General features: G+C 43.6%; 1 protein-coding gene across 3 annotated transcripts in view; it reads left to right on the top strand.

Moving 5' to 3' along the window:
* Nucleotides 1–21561, top strand: part of NUP133 (nucleoporin 133) — a 50908-nt gene that overhangs the window by 7531 nt on the left and 21816 nt on the right. For 2 of the 3 annotated variants that reach the window (XM_074316422.1, XM_019754780.2), the window contains exons 5-14: nt 927–1061; nt 1652–1822; nt 3291–3446; nt 3746–3816; nt 6753–6900; nt 8663–8810; nt 9687–9844; nt 11237–11328; nt 15690–15853; nt 16722–16819. In XM_074316422.1, coding sequence (XP_074172523.1) covers nt 927–1061; nt 1652–1822; nt 3291–3446; nt 3746–3816; nt 6753–6900; nt 8663–8810; nt 9687–9844; nt 11237–11328; nt 15690–15853; nt 16722–16819 — 1341 coding nt within the window. The remainder of the gene's footprint in view (nt 1–926; nt 1062–1651; nt 1823–3290; nt 3447–3745; nt 3817–6752; nt 6901–8662; nt 8811–9686; nt 9845–11236; nt 11329–15689; nt 15854–16721; nt 16820–21561) is intronic. The other variant, XM_019754781.2, reaches the window with a different exon arrangement.

Below are 21561 nucleotides of genomic sequence, written 5' to 3'. Positions count from 1 at the left end.
GCTAAAGTAGACAACAAACAACCCAGTTTAAAACGGCGGAGGACTGGAGCAGATGCCTTGCCAGAGAGGCCATGAGGGGTCCGATAAGCACATGAAGAGATGCCCACATCGTGCCATCAGGGAATACAACTCAGAACGGCAACGAGGGACCGCTCACACCTCTTCCAGCGGCTGAACTAGCACATACTGTCCCAGCCGAGTGCCGACATGGGTGGGGAGCCGCTGGGCTCACGCACTGCGGGCGCTCAGTGCTGCGGCCACTGCACTGGCCTGTCCTTGGGGACTTAGCTGTGTGACCCGACATTTCCCTTCCTGCCGATTTTCCTTCGAGTGGTTAAAACAGGTTCACACAGAAGCAGTACGTGAATTCATAGCAGCTTTATTTGTGATAGACAGAGGTGGTCATGCACGTCCTTCAGCAAGTGACTGGATGAACAAACTGGCTCACCCATAGGACGGGAGCCCACTCAGCAATGACAGACGGATGAAGGCCAGACATTGTGCCGAGTGAAATAATCGAGTGGCAGAGGTTGTGTTCTACACGACTGCATCTGTTTAACATTCTTGGAAAGAGGAAACGAGGACGATGGAAACGGTGGTTGCCAGGAGTTAGGGTGGGGAGGCTGTGACTATAAAGGGGTAGGTCTAGGGAGTTGGGCCAGTGGAACTGTCATGCATCCTGACTGTGTGCTGGTGGTTACATGAGTCTACATGTGGTAAAAGTCGTGGAGCTGTACAACCAAAGAGAAAAGGCAGTTTTTACTGTAGGATCATTTTTAAAACAGAATGGAATTTTTATTTCTCATTTTTCTTAATCAAATAGTAACTTTGATTTGAAACTGGTTTCTTTATATCAGTTTAATCAGACTCCCAGGTACCAGGTCCTCTGTTACTGTGATCGCTGACGGTTTTGCTCTTGTTTTGAGGCTGTTGCTGTCATGGCTGCCACCAGAGAAGGTTCCATCCGCTATTGGCCAAGTCTCGCTGGTGAAGACACCTATACAGAGACTTTCGTAGATTCAGGAGGTGATAAGACTTACAATTTCCTGACTGCAGTGCAGGTATCTATGATGGATGTTCCTTTACATTTATTGCACAGCTGTGATGTGGCCTGGAAGTGGGATTTGAGTGACTGAATGTGCAGGGTTTTGAGCAGGCCACACAGGCCACGGAGGGGTCAGCAAGGGACGGGAAGGAAGGAAGGGCCTAGGGTTTGAGGAAGTCCTTCTCCTCTCCTAGGGCCATAAAACACCAGCAATGGACAATAGCGAGTGGCAGTCACTTCTTTCAGAGCGACTTAAAAGCTCTTAACCACTGTGAAGAATGGTTTGCTAACATAGATTGCCGGTTTCCCGAAGAAATAAAACCTGATGCTTGATTTGTTGAACCTGCAATATGGTGAACTTATAATTTAAAAATCAGAATTAAAAAAATATGTAATTGAAAACCAGAACTACAACAAGAGTTTTTCTGTGTAGAATTAATTATACTAAGAGAATGGATTCATAAGTGAATTATCTTAATAAAATAGCACTGCTTTTTAATTTTAAATTTGAGGTACAGATGATTTTTCTCGGTATCAGAGCATTTTGTGTTGATTGTCTTACTGTCAGATGCTTAACTGGACTAATTTCACAATCTTTGGTCACAGGGAGGAAGCTTTATTCTGTCCTCCTCGGGAGGCCAGCTGGTTCGGCTGACACCGGAAAGCTTAGGGAAGATCCATCAGCACGCTCTGCCTCACGGCCAAGGTGTGCTTTCAGGGATCAGCCGGAAGGTGTCTTCTCTTCTGGGAATTTTATCTCCTAATAGCGACCTAATAGTAAGTTGATAAAATAACTTTGTTTTACCAGTTTGTTTCTAAGTGAAATCAATAAGTTGGATGTTTCCTAGGAAGTTGGTATTGCCTCCTACATGCGTAGTGTTTGTGAAACAAAATCTTTAATCTTTTCAGTGAAACATTTTTATTATGATCAAATGAGTTTATACTAACCCCCTCGCACTTTGCTTTCTAGATTTAGCCAAAAGTGTATCCTCCACTGCCATGACTGCAGCTGTCTGTGTGGGGCAGTCACATCTGTCTGTCACCTAGGCTTCCTCGCTGTGCTTGGGAATAGTGAAGGGACCGTTCTGGTGACGTTTACGGAGTACCCTCTCTGTCAGTGCTCCGTATTTGTTATCTCCTGTGATTTTATGACCACCCATAACTGAAAGAGCTTCCTCTCCAATGGGCAGACGAGGAGATGGCTCCCATGAGGCTCTGTGAACTGGCAAGATCCCAGAACTAGTCAGTGGCAGACCCGTGCCCAGCATGGTTGAATTGGGCGCATGTCGTCTTTACTGAGCCATCGCCCTCTCATCTGAGCTTGCTGTCAGTTTCGGGCTTTGAACCGAAACTTCACATGTCTAAAAGCACGCTGCTCAGATTCCCTCTCCTCTTCTATTGACTACACGTTAGCCTGCAAAACTCGTTTCTCTTTTACCTGTCTGTTTCTGTTAACACACTGTCACTATTTGCAGTGACCCAGGTATAAAACCTGGATTGGGGCGGGGGGGTGTCTCTACCTCCTTTAGCAGATTCGTTAGGTCCCAGATGCTGTAGGTTTCACTTCTGTCATATCTCATTTCCACCCCCATCTTTCTGCTTCCACTATATGCCCTAACCTGCACTCTGGGAATATTTCCCTGGGTTTTTGGTGCCAGTCCAGTTCCCTCACTGCTGACCCTCTATCCCATTAGTGGTTGGAGTCACAGTGCAGGAGAATCGGAAACAGTCACTTAAACACACCTGTACTTAAAAGGCAAAAGAGCATACCCACATGTAACCAAGCGCACACAAGCCTGGCACATTCGCTTTCCTGTAACACAGCTCTTGTCTTCAAAGGCCGTTGCTCATACCTCCCTTGCTTACCAGGTTTACAAACTCACATTCAGAAGAACCCTCTGCTTGTCCGTATTGAACCTTATTTCCATTTGAACCTTATTTTTGCTTTTCTACTTGTAATCTGCATTCCAATTAACAGGACTGCTTCTCATTCTTTGCAACTGCCTGAATGGTCCCCGCTCCCAGCGCTGCTCTCTGTGGGCCCAGCCTGTGTGTTCCCTCCTGAAATCCCACCTGGCCACAAGGGCTGCTTCAGGGTCATTCCCTCCTTTGAGTCCTAAATAAAGACTTCTGCTAGGGCTACTAATCAAATAGTCACCAAGTAGATGCAGGTTGAATTTCAGAAAAACAGTTCATTAACATGAGAATTTCATCTATAAACTTGACTTTTTTCTCCTCCATACAGCTTTCAGGTGTCCTTTGGGATAAAGAGAGATCAAGCTTTTATACCCTGACAAATGTGAACATCAGTAAATGGGAATTGGATGAGTGTTCAGAGAAACAAGCGCTCAACTGGGAGATAAGCAGAGTCCTGAAGGAGAATGTTGCAGATGCCGTCTGGGTAAGGAGCGGCAACACCGTGCCCATGGCACGCTGATGGCACAGGAGGACGCTGCTGTACTCGGGAGAGCAGAGTTCAGTGTCACATAGACACACAGGTTTCAGCCACCCAAGAACAGAAACGGGGAAGTCAGTCTCTAGACTTTGGAACCTGCTGACTGACTTAATTTCTAAAATTCAGGCATTATTCGTTCAGTAACTGAGCTCCTGCAGATAAGGCCCTTTGGGCGGGGCTGGGGACACAAAGGTGAAAAATCATGCCTGTGCTCTGGAGCTGATGTTGCTGGTGTTTTCCTTCAGGGATCTGAAAGTAACTACGAAGCCATTAAGGAAGGGGTCAACGTTCGCTATTTGGATTTGAACCAAAACTGGTAAGCAGTCTATCTGTCATATAGAGCGTAGGTAGTTGTCTGAAAGAATAAACTGATGTCTGTTATAAAATGACGAGCAGTCTCGCTGTTCAGATGCCAGTATTCCCACATTAACTGAGACCTCCCTAAATGGTTTGCGTTCTGTATCCAGAGGTGCTAGTTCACTGGAGGAGTAAGGCAGTTCTCACCTCCAGCTGTTGTTCTTGCTCGTACACGTGTCCTTTGCCGCAGAGTCCCGTCCTCTCTGCTCTCAGCTGCGGCTTCTCTTCCCACTGCTAAGAGATGCCTTTCCCGCCGCCGTGGGTGCTCCATGCTGTCATCTGTCTCCTGGGGGGACTGGCCCCACTTCTCCAGGCTGTGTGCACGACTGGATTGAGGGAAGGAAGGATGGGGCGAGGCTTTGTCTTGGCACGCCCGCTAGCACTCGAGGCTGCCTCATACTCAGTACATTTGCTCTTAGAAACGGTGTTCTGACCAGTGCCTGGGATTCCAGGGTAGTCTGACAAAGCTGACTTTTCCAGTTAGTACTTAGTTTCAATACCAACGGTGATTCAGAACTTGAAAACCATTTGTAATGTGCTTTCTGTGAAGAAGTTCAGAAGGAATGCAAGTATACGATTTGTAATCCTTCAAAACACAACTTCCCAGAAGTTGAGGACTCTTTTTAGGTGTTTTAGAGTAACTTAGTTTAATGGAGTGAGTTCTACTTATTTCTTAGAAGGACATTACAGTTCCGCTGTATAATTTTTCTCTCTTGGGCTATTGAGACTCTCAGTAGGATCCGTCTATAAACTACCAAAGAAGTAAAAATAACAGTGTCTATTTGATTTCCATAAACACGTTAAATAAATACAGTTGACCTATTTTTGTTTATTTTTACTGGACTTTCAGAAATTTCCAAGTGCTGCTAGGACACAGCCCACTGTGAGCACAGGATGAGAACATTTTCACCTTCAGTTTTCAGAACGGGTTAGAGACCCATGCTGAGGAGGTGCTCTGCTGGGCAGAGCAGGGCTGTCCTCCCCCCGTGTTGTCATGCCAACGAGGTCCATTGTCCCCTTGACCCACCTTTACTCCACATTGTCCCGCCCCCACTCCCTTACGTCCTCGATCCAGTGACCTGTACAGGGTGTTTCTTCTGAGACTGTTTGTCTTCCTGGTGCTCATTCCGGCCACGGCTTCAACCTGGGCTTGTGTTTTCAGTCGCTAGGCTTAGCAATTCTTTCACTAGATTACTCCCAACACAAAGTTGAGAGCTTCATTTTAGATGTAAAGTTTGGATTTTTTAAATCTTAAATGTATTACCTAATATATATACTCCCATAAACATTTGTCAAATTTTTACTGATGGGCAAAATTGTGATTATCTTCCTAACATCTTTACCACCTAAAATAGTTTCAAGGGTTTTCAAACATGAAGTTGTTTATAAGATGTCAAATAAATCTGGTCCTAGCACCACTCCCTCAGGAATCGTAGCTGTCAGATGGTGTCTGTGACTCCATGGGCACTTTTCAGCTCATATGCTGCAGTCTTTAGAGGGACATCAATGTAAAGGCTGACTGGAGGTGTGACCCAGTGTCCCTCCCCACTTGGCACAGAGAGGGCGCGCTCTGTGTAATGTTCTTACATGTCATCTGTTAGCTCTTTAGGTCACTGCCAGGATGTCACAGATTGGGCCAGCTGCGAGAGGAGAACAGGAGAAGGAAGCTGAGAGCCATGTTGGGATTGCGTAATTGGAAATGGCATGTTAGTCATGAGCTTGGTTTCTTTCTTCTAGTTGTCAGTAGAAGGTGCTTGCCACCCTGTTATTATTTCTGAGACTTGAAGGAAAGTTGCTAATAATGCTAGTAAATGTTTTGGAAGGGCTGAGATTAGAGACCATTTAATTCATTTCATGCTTTGTGGGTACAACCACCTTGATACACTTAAGAGAAGTATAGAAGCTTTAAGATGGAAAAAGGTTTGTTTTTACATGTACAGCAGCTTAAATTTCTGTAACTGATTGTTAAAATTAAAAACAAAATGTTTTTACACTGGAAAAAAGTAAGCTTTGAAGAACAGGTTAGATCAGGGTTTGGCAGCCTTTTCAGTGAAGGGTTCAAAACTACCTTTTTTAGGCTTTGGGGGCCATGTGGTCTTCATTCCAGCTAGTCTACCCCACCAGTGGCAACATGAAAGCACCCACAGACAGTACACAGGTGGGCATGGCTGTGACCAATAAAGCTTCATTCACAAAAATTCGCCTGGGCACAGTTTGGCCTGAGGGGTGCACTTAGCCACATCCTGCAGTAGCTCATTGGTTGATCTTTTTTTAAAGTCAGATTTATTGAGTTACATTTTACATACAGTAAAATTCAATCATAAGGAAGAGAAAAATACATTTACAGTACCATCTTTATCAATACCATAAATTTTTGTCCGAGTTTTTACAAATGCAGTTATTTAACCATAACTATAATCAAGGTATGAATGGTTCCATCACCCCCCAGATTGCCTCGTTCCCTTTTGTAACCTACTTCCACCCCTGGCAGCCGCTGAAGTGTTTTCTGTCCCTACAGTTTTGCCCTTTTTGGAATGCCATATAAATGGAACTATCCAGTTTAGAACCTTTTGAGTCTGCCTTCTTTCACCTAGCGTTTCATGTTTCTTCAGTAGTTTCTTCCTTTCTACTGCTTAGTCCATTGTATAGATTTATTAGAGTTTATCTGTTTAGCAGTTGAAGACTGCTCGATTGTTACCACTTTGGGGCAGTTACCAGTGAAGGCACTACAAACATTCACATGTGAGTTTTTGTGTGGACATAGTTTTTACTTCTCGTGGGTAAATATCTAGGAGTGGCATTGCTAGGTCAGACGGTAAGTGTATTTTTACCTGCATAAGAAACCACAAGGCCGTTTTCCAAAGAGACTATAGGTTTTTCTTTTGCATTGATTAGCGATGGGCTCCTGATTTTGGCGGCAGCGTGGCACCCAGCAGACACTCCATGTCTCATCTATTACTCTGTGATAACAGTGGAAGATAATGGCTCCCAAATGTCAGATGCAGTAACTGTAGAAGTTACTCAGTATAATCCACCTTTTCAGGTAAGATTTCTATCTGTAAGTTAAAACATACTGAGTTTTCTTTCCCTAACCATTGCAAGGTCAAAATCTTTGAGCACATCATTGGCAGGGTTTGGGTATACTTTTAAAAAGCTACTTTTTAAACACTGCATTATATTTGCCATCTCAGACTTGTTCCTTTGCTCAACCGTAGTTCAAGAGAAATGAGAGGCAAAGCAACTGACAGCAAGCAGTTTGTTTCTTCTGCTCTAGCTCTGTGAAGGGATTATCATTTCTACATTATTGAGTAGAAAGAAAATATTGATGAAGAGCTGCAGAGTGAAAATCAGGAAGAAACTTGATAGGAATTGGGGTTTGGTTTTGAGCCTGTATAATACAGAACAATTCCCTTTCTGCTCAAAGTAGGATTATATTTGTAGGCATTATATGCTCATCAAAGTTCATGTAAACGATTAAAAGATGTCTAATTCGAAGCTTGGTAACAATCAGATGTGTTGTTTAATAACTATAATCAGGAGGAAAAACCTGATTGTGCAAGAAAAACATGCTCTGCGTTAAAATTTCAGACAGTGCAAACGGGTATAAACAATATAATTTGACAATAAAAAAAACGGTACCACTTTTAATGTTTTATTTGTAAAATTTCTTCATTAATAAACAGTATATCATTTTCAGCATTTGCTAATTTTATTTATAGTTGACCTTTGGAACAACGTGGGAGTTGGGGGCCTCAACCCCCATTTCGGCACCCCTCCCCCATGTTAGTCATGTATAACTTTTGACTCCCAAAAACTGAACTAGTAGTAGTAGCCTACCGTTGACTGGAAGCCTTCCTGATCACAGAAATGGTCTGTTATCACATATTCTGTATGTTGTATGCATTATACACTGTATTCTTATAAAGTGAACTTCAGAAAAATGTTATTAAGAAAAATCCTAAGGAAGAGAAAATATATTCACAGTACTGTACTCTATTAATATAGTAAATTTGTTATCTGGTCGCAGGATGAATTATCTGTCAGGACCTACAAAAATATTCTTATGTGATTCAAAACCCTGTAGATGTGACACGTATTACTAACACTAGACATTGAAATGAAAAGATAATATGAAAAATAAATTCGTATTTATTTATAGGTTTATGCATTGGTAATGATGAGGCAGCAACATGATTGCTTTATGGCAGCTTAGTGTTATACAGACGATTGCTTGCTTCACGGTAGTAAGGAAATCTGCAAACGTCTTCCAATATATTTACTGAAAAAAATCCACAAATAAGTGGACCTGCAGTTCCAGCCTGTGTTATTCAAGGGTCAACTATAATTAGATCTTATTTCTATTTCTGCTTCTGATTTTATATCTGAGCAAATTGACTCAATTTTCTTGTGCTTGATATGTTGACAGTGAAATCAGAACCACAGTGTTTATCAGGGATCATTTATAAAGGTCCAGCCAATTCTAAAATAAATACAATGAATTAATCCTTGTATTTTCTAACACTTAATCGGCTTCTGGTTAAAATCTTATCACCATGGAAATGGTTTCAAAATGTGCTAATTATTTGCAGCTCAACAAATGAATTTCTCTAATTGATGTTTATAAACTGATTTTATCATATTTTGTCAGTCATCTCGTGGGTAGCATTTAGGTTTTCATAAGGACAGTCAGTGAATTATTTTATCATTTTTATGAGGTAGTGTATAAAAGTATGAATTCTGAAATCACACAAACAAGCATTTTTGTTTCAGTTCTCCTTAAATATCATGTTAAATTGAATTTTCAGTCTGAAGATTCGGTTGCATGTCGGTTGATGGTCCCCGACTTTTCAGTGCGGACCGCCTGTCTGTACACCGAAAGCGCCATCTATGTGTGCTCCACGGGGACCGGGAAGTTTTCTGTCCCTCAGGAGAAGATTGTCTTTAACTCACAAGGTACAGTGCCAGTTTCGGAAAGCAGGGTTAGTGAGCTCCTTAGTCATGCTTGTCCTGTAAGGGTTGCTTCAAGCACGATGCTGCCAGGTGTTAGAGACATTCTGTACCACACCTGTAGTAGCTGAAGTCACAACTCGACTGAAAAACCAGCGGGATAATAGAATTCCCAGACTGTTACATGTATGGGCAAAAAATAGTAACGTTTTTCCCAGCAGAGGCCAAAAAGAAAGGGACTGATGCTGAGGTAAATGGCTTATTCCTAGTGGGAGTGACTTACTCTGAGCTGTCCTTAAGTAAGTGTGTCCAGACCCCTTGGGAAGAAGAATTGTCAGCGGCTGAAATAGGGGCTGGGGTGGGGAGAGCCATCCAGGAGTGACACAAAGCCACGCGGATGGTTCCGGGAGGCTGTTTACCTAAAAGTCGGGCAGCAGGCTGGCTGGAAGTAGATTTTGTAGCCCCTGCACGGGAGCCTTGCTGGGAGGTGGGTGCCAGGGCACTAAGGTACCGAGCAGGCGTGGCTTCTTCCCCCACTGGCTTTCGTAATAAGCCAAGACAGAACTGGGCCAGAGGACTGCATCAGACTGACGAAGCTGCTTTTCTGAACCGTGCAGAATGAGTTGTTTTAGTTTTCTGCTCACTAAACTTGCTGCTGTCTTGCAAGCCTAGTTTTTATTGTCCAAAAGCTAAAGGACGCAGCCTGCTGCTTCCAGTAGCAACAGGTTCTGGACGTGTGATCTGGAATCCAGAGAGGGAGTTCAAAGGAGGAGGAAAATTGTAAAGGAAAAGAAAATGTTCTCAGTCTCTCAGAATGGTTTCTGTTTAGGGTGGTAAAGCATTGATCTGTTCTGTGTAATTGTGTGTTTTCCTTTCTTTTAGGAGATAGGATTTTAGGAGCTGGTTCCTGTGGTGGTGTTCCTATCCTTTTTTCTAGAAACAGTGGGTTGGTGTCTATTACTCCACGGGAAAATGTGTCCATGTTAGCAGAAGACCTCGAAGATTCATTAGCATCATCAGTTGCTGGACCAAGCAATGAGGTAATGTGGTTCGGTATGATTTTACAGTTTTTTTCAGAGTATTTCCCACAAATGTTTTAAAAAGTCAGCCAGTTTTAAAAGAGTTGTGATGAAAACATTAGTTCTTTTATCTCCCTCACCCTCTTTGTCCTCTTTCCCAAAAGCAACTACTTTTAAGTCTTTTAGCTGTTTCTTCTGGTTTTGTCCTCTGTATTTCTAAGTAACATGCATATGTTGCTGTGTCCTAATTCACCAATATTAGACATCTGTTGATCTCCTATTACAAAAGATGAGAATTTGGGGTAACTTTATTCCTTTCTCTGCCTCGATCATCCCAGTATAATTTTTTTCCATTAGGTGATAATATGAATATTGTTTACAGCTCACTGAGTCAAGTTATGTGCTGATTACATTTACTTTATTACACAATGTCGTGTGGTCTTGGAGTGTGTAATGCACTCATTTTATATTTGCTTATGTGTATCTGGCGTAATCTTCCCACACCCACCAGCATCTCTGTAAATGCCTTTCAGTGCACTTTTCCCCAGAGTCCATTCTCTAGAAACTCTACATGTCCTGTCGTCTTGTCTCTCCTCATTGCCCTCAGCGCCCCAGCAGGATCTGTCCTCACACCACAGACAGAGGTCTCTGTGCCCTGTCACTTGCCATTCCTTCTTCTGCTTTCCGTCTTCTTGTGTTCTGGTTCGAATCACCAATGTTTGGGTGGTGGTGTTTCTTGTTATTCTGGGATGATTTTTAAGGGGGCAGGGGGGGCGGGGCTAAAAACCATCAAGTTTTTTCTGTTGTCTTGAAACCTAAAATCCCCTGATCCGTAAGGTTTTATCATTCTTTTATAGGAGACTGAAAATAATACTGTTTGGGGCCATTTCCATTTGAATAGTATATGAAAGATATAGACTATTTCTCTAATTCAAAATTAAAATGATTTGGTAGTTTCAACAAAAAGTAATGATTTTTTTTTTGTTTTATTCTTTTGTAATCATGGATTTATGATACTGCTGCTGTGCTGAAACAGTATTTCATTCTTTAAAATTTTTCCAAATCCTTGTTTAAGTTTGAAATCAACCATTATGCTTAGTAACATACATTGTGATGAGTTGTATAAGAGCAAACCCATAAAAAGTTTGCACTGGTTATGAGGAAATCCCCAAATCATTTTTCACAATATAATCCCTCAATTATATATACCTTTTTTGTAGGACTCTGGTTGTTCGCATGGTACATTTTGTCTTGTTTCATTAAGTGTCTTATGTATGTGAACTATCAGTATAGAGAGTACGGTAAACAGCTTGTGTACCTGTGTTGTTGCTGTCATAGGTGGGTCGTTTTTAGTCCAATAATTAAGAATTTGCTGATACCTGCACCTCTAAATTGTCGTTTGTTACTTTACAGAGTGTGATTTTTGAGAGCTCTCCAAAGAATGAAGCCAGAGCCCAGGAAGATACAACCAAATTGCTAAAAGCTGCTTTTCTGCAATATTGCAGGTATAACGAGGTTCTTCAATGTTAGCTTCTTTTAAGTCTGAGGACACATTTACTGACCTGTGCTCCTTATTTGTTGACTGGCGGGAGCAAGTTGGAGGAATGGCGCCGTTAAGAAGGAACGTTTCTCTGAACTTCAGCACTTCCTCCGGCCAGGCTGGGGGAACATGGTGCACCTTGCCCCGTCCACTGCCATTCACAGTGGTGGCCCTGAGGGCAGCGTGAGCTGGCACACATCATGTGAAAGCACAAGGTTGCATACAAGGTTTTGTTGGTGCCGTAAAGGACGGCGATTGGCCCGTTAGTGCGGTCTACTGTGTAGATAATCCCCACAGAACTTGGTGGCTTATGTAATACAGCTGATGGTTCTGCCATCCGGCTGTTTGGGGTTGGGCTTAGGTGGCTGTTTTACTGGTCCCGTGTGTGGCCAGCTGCCCGCTGTCCCAGCTAGACTTCCTCACGTTTGGGGCTGTGGCTGGTCGCGTCTGTCTGCACCACCTGGCTCCTCCAGCAGCTCCCCTAGCCTTGTTCACGTATCGGGGTTCCCGAATTGGCGAGAGAGGAAGCCTCGGTGCACACGCGCTCTTGTCTCTGCATGGGTCCCATCTGCCCCTGTCCCACGGGCAAGGGCAAATCTCGGGGGAGCCCCGTGGGAGGACACTCACAGGGAGTGTACGTGCAGAGGGAGAGTGTCTGTCATACCTGCTGACTAATCCCTGTGGTTTTCAGATGACTTCAGTCATTTCACTTTGTCCTCGACATGTATCCTGCAGACCATGTACTCTGGTGCCTGCCTAACGAGGTGCAGTACGTTCATATTTGAATAAACACACACTCGGGAAAGTTGTGATCCAGCCATGCTCCGCCCCTAACTAGCTGCGTGAGACTGGACAGAAGCCCTAACTTTCTGACCTGTTTCTCTGGGAGCGATGAGTGGACAGAGCTGAGTGCATGAAGGGTCATTAGCTTCTCCAGCAGATCTTTATTTCAAAGGAACATTCAGGAGTGGCCACCTCCACGTCCCCAGTTCTCGGCTGCTGATCCCCTCGTCCCACTCAGAGTGGTTGGTATCTGACCCCTAGTGGCTCATTGTCACAGGAGGGATGGCAGTTACACTCTACAGAGCTGTCACCACTTGAACATGCTGTGCCGTCTGGTCTGCTGAGCTGAGTTTCTTACCCAGGAGATGGCGCACGTACACAGGGTCTTCGCTTCTGTTTCCAAATAGTTTTCTTCAACCTCGTTCTGTCGTGTGGTGTTCAGTCCAACTGCCAAGATTTGCGTTAAAATACCATGATCTTGTCTTGCAGGTTTTCCTTTAATTAACAATTTTTGCCAGATTTGTGGCATCTGAAAATGTAAGTGCTAATGCAGCAAGACTCAGTGGTCGTTGCAGTCATTTCCTGTGGCCTCTGTAAGAAGATACAATCTGGGTGGCTTAAAACAACAGACATTTATTCTGTCATAGTTCTGGAGACTAGAAGTCTGAAGTGAAGGTGGCAGCAGGGCCACACTCCCTGTGAAGGCTCCAGGGACACTGCCTCTCTCCCAGCTTCTGGTGTTTGCTGGCATTCTTTGGTATTCCTTGACTTGTGGACACATCATTCCAGTTGTCTCCATTGTCACTTTGTCACATTGGCTTTCTTCCCTGTATATCTGCCTTCATGTGTGCTACTAATAATGACACCAGTAATTGGATTAGGACCCACCGTAATCCAGGGTGACCTCATCATTATTTAACTCATCACGTCTGCAAAGATCCTGTTTGCAAATGAGGTCACTTCCTGAGGTTCTAGGGGACGAGTTTTGAGGGGACACCATTCAACGCAGTATAGCCATTTCTAAATGTTTCCTAGGAGACGACTAAGCATGGAAAGGGGTCCTTGACTTTGAGTCCTGAGCATAGTGACCTGAGGGATGGTGGGTTACTGTGGCCCCACCATAGCTGAGCATCTGATCACCGGGTTAGCACGGTTGAAGTCCTGGGAGGCTGCCAGTAGTCATTTCTGAGGGAGTGTCTGCCAGTAGTCTTAAAGAATTAGGATGAAATTGTAATAGTTTAGGCAGGATTTCTCAACCTCGTCACTGTTGACATTTGAGGACAGATAATTTTTTGTCGTGGGGCCATCCTGTGGATTATAGAGTGTTCAGCACCATCTCTGCCTTCTCCCCTTGATGCTAGTAGCATCCTTCCCCCCAACTTCTGACAACCAAAGTTGTCCTCAGGCATTGTCAGATGCTCTGCGGGGGTCAAAATTGGAAGACAGCGCCCTGAGATGCTATCTGTTTAGCTTTTTGCTGAGGTCATATTACTGTTTTTATAGCATTGTTTCTTTGAAATTAATTTTTGTATTTGATTTTCATTTTACTTAACTAAATATACATACAAAATCTTCTGCTCATGAGAGTTTAAGAGACTAGTTCTATTGATTAAAATAGTTGATTATCTATTGAACTTGCCATAGTCAACATTGTATCCTATAACCTGTAGCTCCCACCCAGCCTTTCACACTTCTAAGCAGTTTCTCTGTTACTCTAGTCAGCTTCGTCTCCTGGTCTACCAAGAAACCGTTGAAGCCCTGTCCTAATGTCCTCCACCTGCCATTTCCCTCCCTCCTCCCTCCTCAGCAGCTGACTGAGCCTTATGCTTCACAGAGGTAATAGAGGCCCTCAGAGCCCTGCGCCCCACCCCACCCCAGCAGAGGGCTCCCTACAGACTCACCTGCCTCCTCTCCCTACCCTGTGAACAACCTATTTTGTCGTGTATAATGCGCACCCACGGTTTTGGTCCAAACTTTCAAGAACTAAATCTTTCCATTTTTTAATTCAAATCTTTATTTGTTTACATTTAGGTACTTGTATTTTGTATTATAAAGGAATTTTAGCATTTATTTTTTAACAGATTATGGTACAAGAAATGTTATATAACAAATAATTACAAAATACAAGAACACAGAAAAGGTACCGGGAATTTTCTGTAACGGTAACAAATTTATGGTATTTATGCATCATAGATGGCCTAGAACTGTTCCATCATTATTGTATTCCAGGATATTATTTTGCATACGGATATCGTTACTGATTTCTAGAGTTACACTTTCAGCATATGAACATAAAAGAATTAAAAATATTTGTATACATACGAAATTAGTACTACCCATGTATAACACACATCTTTATTTTTCCCTCACAAATTTGAGCAAAAAAAGTGCATTATACACGGCAAAATACAGTAGGAGGGAGTGTGCTGTCTGTCCCCAAAGCCACTATTTCCTGCCCCTTGACCCTACTCTCCAGTTCTTCCTCTCTGTCCTCGACCCTTCTTTTGCTGGCTCCTCCTGGGACATAGGTCGTGTTTAATCTGCCATTTTTAAAAAGACAAGTCTGTGTCCTCCTTTGAGCTACCACCCCCATCTCTTTGTTCCTGTTATAGCTAAGCTACTGGAAGGTTGTCTGGTGGATGATGGGCTGTCGCCCCCCCAGACTCCCCACTGCTCCCTGCTTAGTCTCTCCTCCTCCTTTGGCTCCATGTGCCGAGGACACCAGAGCCCGTGGGGCTCCGGCCATACACAGGGGAGTGTTTGAAGGCAGCTCATGTCCCACGGGCGCCTGGGATCCAGCTCTGTGCTTGTCTCCAAAGCTTGTCCTCCCACTTCTGCCCCATCCCAGCACCAAGTGCCACCGTCCACGCGTTTACTCAGAGTACGGTGAGGGGGTGGGGGGATCATCCTTGTTTGTCAGGTCCAGCCAGTTGTCAGTTACCTCACAAACCCACGTGTCTTTGTCCCACCTGTCTGCTTGTCCCCATCCTCCCCACAGCCACTGATGTGATGGTGCAGGCCGTCTTCTCTTCCTGGATTTCCACAGTGACAATCTACCTGGACTGTACCACCTCCTGTCTGACCCCCATCTAATGCCTTCTCAATGTGATGGTTACAATGACCTTTTGGAAAACTAGAGCTGATGGTGACGTCTCCTCTCAGTGCCTGTCCGCTGTTGGTTCTCTGATGTGTGCCTCAGCCCTTCCGTCGCAGCGCACTTCCTCCCCAGAGCGGCACTCGTCTGCACCCTGGCTCCCCTGCCTGTAACTGGTGGTGTCCCCCACGGTCGGCCTTGGGAGCTGTCCCCCTTCCCGCTCCCGGGTGGTCTACCGTCCTCAGTGGCGTCAGTGCCGTATTTTTTGGTCACACTGCGTATGTTTTTTGAATATGAATACATAAAAATTGTCTCCCTTTTAGATAAATGTTACTAAAAATAATGAACTTTGGGCTAAAACATGGTACTTTAATTTCATAATTAGCCTTTTCCTGGTGAGTTAAAATTGTTTTGCTTCCTTTAATACTTTGTTTTGCATTTTATTTCAGAAAAGATTTAGGTCATGCTCAAATGACGGTCGACGAATTGCTTTCCTCCCACTCTGGTCGTGACACCGACGGTGACCTTGATGGAGCCGTTGTGCAGATCAGTGTGGACCTCATGGACGACTACCCCGCGTCGGACCCGCGGTGGGTTGCGTCTGTCCCCGAGGGTGAGCACACCGACTAACATCCCGGCACGATCAGCCCCCTGTGAAGAGCATCTGGTTCTTTCATTAAAGCGTATCAAAGCATAGTTTTTATATTCTGAAACAATTACTATTCAGTATTTTTAAAAGGTTGCAACGTTCCTAGTAGTAGATTTTGAAAAGGGCTCAGAACAGACACTGAGGGAAGATTGGAGCAAATCCTACTTGTTCTGGCTGAAGCTGAGGCATTAGCCCTCGTTGGCTAGCTCAACATTTTATTTCTAAAAGGAAACTGTGGTGTAGGTAGCGTTTGGCATTTACTAGCCCCCAATTAAATGATCATTTTGGCTTCACTGTATTTGGCTGATAGAAATTGTGCATTTCCCTGAGAGCTGCAGTGTGCACATCTCAGCGTGTAGGCTGGCATGTCACGTGCCTGAGGCTTCCTGCCTCCCGCCGACTGTCCTTCCTACCCTTCCCTGCAGCTCCAGGGCACTCTGGGCTCCCAAGTACCAGGGAACTGACTCAAACAGCCATTTGTCTCCCTAATTTCCTACTTAGCAAGTTGGCTAAGCCTCCTTAGAGATTTAGGAAGAAAACCTCAGTGTTTACCTTCTTTCTTTGACTATTTCTTTTGAGCTGTCAAGCCTAGAATGATATAAATGATTAAACTAGTAATAACATTTTATTTTGAATGAATATGGTATGAATTGTATCAAACTTCCACAATTTTTCTCTTAAATTTTTTAAACTCTTGGGTAATGTTATAAATGATTGCATTGAAAGGTTGGTGTTTTCCTTTTGCATAGATTTTTCTTAAGTTTTCATTTTAATAGCAGTAATTACTGTAAAGCCAGTATGTTATGTGTTTAAGTTTGTTACTGTGTTTCAGCAGAACCACCTGGGTTTAGCAAAGCATCACTGATTATTCTTCACCAGTTGGATGACAAGATGAAGGCCCATTCTCTCTTCATGGACTTTATTCACCAAGTAAGCTTCCCTGTTGCTATGAACAGGGGTCCCAGGACACTTGGCTCTGCTATCCCTTTGTCAGCTCTTTCCAGGACACTGGGAGATCCTTTCTGTCTTGTTCTGGGGTGTTTCATTGCAAGGGGCATGACTACTATTTTGCATTTTCTTTGCTGACTTAAAAGTAAGTAAGTCCAGGGCTGAGTGGAGGCCTATTGAAGTATAAAAGCTGCATTGATAATAAGATAAAAAGAAGAAAACTAGTGTATTTCAAGAAAAGTGATGTTTTAGCTTTTCTTCTAATGTCCTGCTTTTTAGTCAGATTACCTGTGTGCTTTTATGTAAAAGTTTTCATGAGTTGATTTTGTATTATTAGAAAGACAGTGTAAAGATAGTGTAAGGTGAGAAAAATAAGATTTTTATCTGTGGATTTTTAATTTTGAAATGCCGTTATAATCAAATTCTCATTTAAAGTATTTTTTTTTTAAGGGTATCCCTATTTTTTAAAATTGCAGTTGACATTCAATATTATATTAGTTTCAGGTGTACAGCATAGTGATTAGACATTTATATCCCTTCCGAGGTGATCCCTCCAATTAGTCTAGGACCTACCTGACACCATGCACGGTTATTACAGTGTTATTGACTGTATTGTAATACACTTTCTATGCTGTAGTTTACATCCTTGTGACTATTTTATAACTACCAATTTGTACATCTTAGTCCCTTGTTCTTTGTCACCCGGCCCCCCAAACCCCTCCTATCTAATAATCGTTTCTGTTTTGTTGTTCATTTTGTTCTTTATATTCCGCACATAAGTGAGATCATACGGTATTTGTCTTTCTCTGATTTACTTCACTTAGCATGATGCCCTCTAGATTCATCCATGTTGTTGCTGATGGCAAGATTTCCTTCTGTTCTATGGTCCAGTAATACAGAGGATGCAAAAAAAATGTAGACACATTTTAAGACAGGCAAATTGTATTAAAATTGTAATACTCACTATATACCGATAACAAAACATGAATACAAGTCATGTTTGACTTCTGCAATTACAAGAGATGCTCAAAGTGGTTACCATCAGCGTCCAGACACTTCTGATTACAGCAAATACTGCTTGAGCAACGTTGACCAAAGTGTCCACTTGTGTACATTTTTTTGGTACCCCTGGTATGTACTGTATCTTCTTTATCCATTCATCCATCGATAGGCACTTAGGTTGCGTCCATATCTTGGCTATTGTAAATAATGCTGCAGTGAACATAGGGGTATGTATATCTTTTCAAATTAGTGCTTTGAATTTCTTCAGATAAATACCCAGAAGTGAGGTTGCTGGGTCGTAAGACAGTTCTATTTTTAATTTTTTGAGGAACCTCCATATTGTTTTCCATAGTGGCTCCACCAATTTACAATCCCACCAACAGTGCACAAAGATTCCCTTTTCTCCACATCCTTGCTAGCACTTGTTATTTGTTGATTTATTGATGATAGCCATTCTGCCAGGTGTGAGGTGATATCTCATTGTGGTTTTTATTTGCATTTCTCTGATGATTAGTGAGGTTGAGCATTTTTTCATATGTCTATTGGCCATCCGTATGTCCTCTTTGGAGAAATGTCTCTTCAGGTCCTCCGCCCATTTTTTAATTGGATTGTCTTTTTTGCTTTTTTGGTGTTAAGTTGTATGAGTTCCTTACATATTTTGGATATTAACCCCTTATCAGATGTATCATTGACAAATATCTTCTCCCATTCAGTAAGCTGACTTTTTGTTTTATTGATGTTTGCCTTCCATGGACAAAAACTCTTTAATTTGATATAGTCCCACTGGTTTATTTTTTCTTTTGTTTCTCTTGCCCGAGGACATGTATCAGAAAAAAATATTACTACGAGCAGTGTTAGAGAGTTTACTGCTTATGTTTTCTTCTAGGAGTTTTATGGTTTTAGGTCTTACATTTAAGTCTTTAATCAACATTTTGAGTTTATTCCTGTATGTGGTGTAAGAAAGGGTCAGGTTTCATTGTTTTGCATGTATCTGTCCAGTTTTCCCAAAACCATTTATTGAGGAGACTATCTTTACCCCATTGTATATTCTTGCCCCCTTTGCCATAGATTAATTGACCAGATAGGCATGGGTTTATTTCTGAGCTTTCCATTCTGTTCCATTTGATTTATGTGTCTGTTTTTATCCCGGTACCATGCTGTTTTGATTACTATAGCCTTGTAGAATAATTTCATATAAGGTAGCTTGATGCCAGCTTTGTTCTTCTTTCTGAGGATTGCCATGGCTATTTGGGGTCTTGTGGTTCCTAAAGGAACATCCATGTTTATGTTGAGCCCAAATTAGGAAATATTTTTGCTGCTAGACAGAATTGTTACACAAAATCACCCATTTTTGCCATCAGCAACAGCTCCCAGCATATTATCTATCCAAATGAATGGATTTTATCCCATTTTTGCTTGTCTTTTTCAAAGTCAGTAATGCCTTCATGTTAAAGAAATTCTAGTCAATGCTGCCTGACAGAACGTCCTGTGGTGACAGGAATGATCTGTATCTGTGCTCCTGACATGTGGCTGGTGTAACTGAGGGACTAAAGCTTTTAAATTTAGTTTTAATTCACTTAAATTTAAATCTCCATTCTGGTGGTTAGCGGCTGCCCTATTGGACGATTTCAGAAACACCTCGACCAACCATGAGCCCGCATACACTCTGCTTCCTTGTTGCCGCCGGCTGGCCTGGCTGCCGTCTGCCCTCACGGTCTTGCTGAGAAAGCGCCACGTGTTCACTGAGGCCCAGATTAATGGGGAGAACACCGCGTTTCTCCTGATGGAATTGTTTAATTACTAAAGCGTCAGTGTTAACTACTAATAGTCAATATTGACTGTTATAACAAACCATCCCAGAATGTGGTGGATTAAAATAGTTTTGTGGGCTGGGCGGCTCCTCTGCTCACTTCCCCTGGGACCACTCTGTGAGCTGTGTTAGGCGGACTGAGCCAAAAGGCCCCAAACTTCGTGCCCTACTGGGAGCAAGGCTGCTTGGTTCTCCTCCACTTACTCTCTCGTTGTCCTTTAGGCTGGACTGACTTCCTTTGGTGTGAGGGCAGCACCCAAGGGGATGGTCTCAGAAGCTGCAGGCTTCTTCATGTCTCAGTTCAGGTGTCTTATAATGGCACTCCCACCAAAGTGACATTGGGCAAAGCAAGTCACTAGTCCAGCCCAGATGAAAGGGGTTGAGAAATTGATTCTACGTCTTACTGCGAGGAGTGACAAAGTCACATGGCAGAGGGTGTGCATCCTGGAGCGGGAGGAGTCAGTGGCCCTGACATGCCATGCTGCGGACACACGAATTATCAGAGGTGACAGACACGTGTGGCATGAGCAGTTGCAGCGGCCCTTGTGCAGACTTTATGGGCTTCAGAAACCCCAGTGGAGTCACAGCGCTGTTGGTGGTAGTATTGCAAGGTAATGTCCAGCGAGATCTGAAAACCCCATTCGGCTCTGCCTTTATGTTCGCTGATTTCACTGGAGAATTTACATGAATAAGCAGGAAGCATGTGTCCCCAGGTGCTGGTGTCTGAGACTGCAGTTCCGAGTGTGAGCCTCTCCCCTTGGAGCACACTCAGCAACTGTGGGGCCATGGTGGTGCCGGCGGGTCCTCGTGGAGCATTCCAGCTTCTGGTTGCTGGTGTTGGGGCAGCCTGTGTCCCCTCACTTCATAGGGAGGAGCAGGAGCAGGGCCTCCTGTGACCCACTTGTCGTGTGACTGTAGTACTGGGAGTGCCTGGTCCTCCTTCACTGCAGCAGTGCAGTGGCGGCTGGGGGACCTCGCCTAAAACTGCACTGCAGGTCTTATGAGGGGCCCAAGAGCTACTCAGACAGGAAGGCTCTGTCACTCTTATTTTAAAATGACCGCTGCACAGGTTGAATATGTTAAGATTGATTCGTTGGAATATTCCGTAGTCATTCAAAGTGATGAGGGATGTCTAAACATACAGTGAAAAAGCAGGATGCTGTCAAAGAAGGAGCAGAGCAGTAGACGTAGCAGGGCGCTTGTATTTAGAAGAGGGGACTCCTAACACGAGGTGCCAGAAAAGCACGTCAGGTTCTGCAGGAGACTTAGCTGCAGCTGCACTTGGAGAAGAAAGGGCCGGGGCTCCGGCTTTTCCTCCGCCAGGGCTTTCTCACCACACAGTTATTGCTTGCAGCAATAGCCTTCTCTGGGGATTTAATTATTGTGCCCTTGTTTTCTGTGTACTTTTTTGTATTTACAGTTAACCTCAATATACAAAAATCAGGGACTGTGAGAAGGAAATGGATTATACATAAATGTGGGAGAGTGTTTATTGTTTACGTCTGCTTGGCTCCTGAGTACAGGTTACTGGAATGCTTTATCAAATAGAGAGCTTAGGAGTGCTGGGACCTCGTAACCCACCAAAAAGGGGCTGCAAGCCAATCAGGCAGGAGACGCGACGGTTCAAGACTCCCACCCTCCCCGAGGCCTTAGGGTTCTGGAAATCAGTTGAAGACGGAGACTGCCAACTGCTAGTTCACAAAGGTCCAGAACCTCGGGGAGTTAGTGGGCGCAGATAGGGAAGTGATTTTATCATTTTGATGACCATAGACAGCAATGTGACAAATAAGGGAGGTAGAGACAGCAGCATTAGACAGAAACCTGGAGTGACCCTTGTCTTAGAACAGGACTGTCTAGCCGAAGTGTGTGTGTGGAGGGGAGAGGTGTGTGTGTGTGTGTGTGACAAACAGCC

The sequence above is a fragment of the Rhinolophus sinicus genome, linkage group LG12 (assembly GCF_036562045.2).
Source record: "Rhinolophus sinicus isolate RSC01 linkage group LG12, ASM3656204v1, whole genome shotgun sequence".
NCBI classification, from domain to species: Eukaryota; Metazoa; Chordata; class Mammalia; order Chiroptera; family Rhinolophidae; genus Rhinolophus; species Rhinolophus sinicus.
The sequence above is the reverse complement of the archived record's forward strand: the minus strand, read 5'-3'. Positions and strand labels throughout refer to the sequence as shown.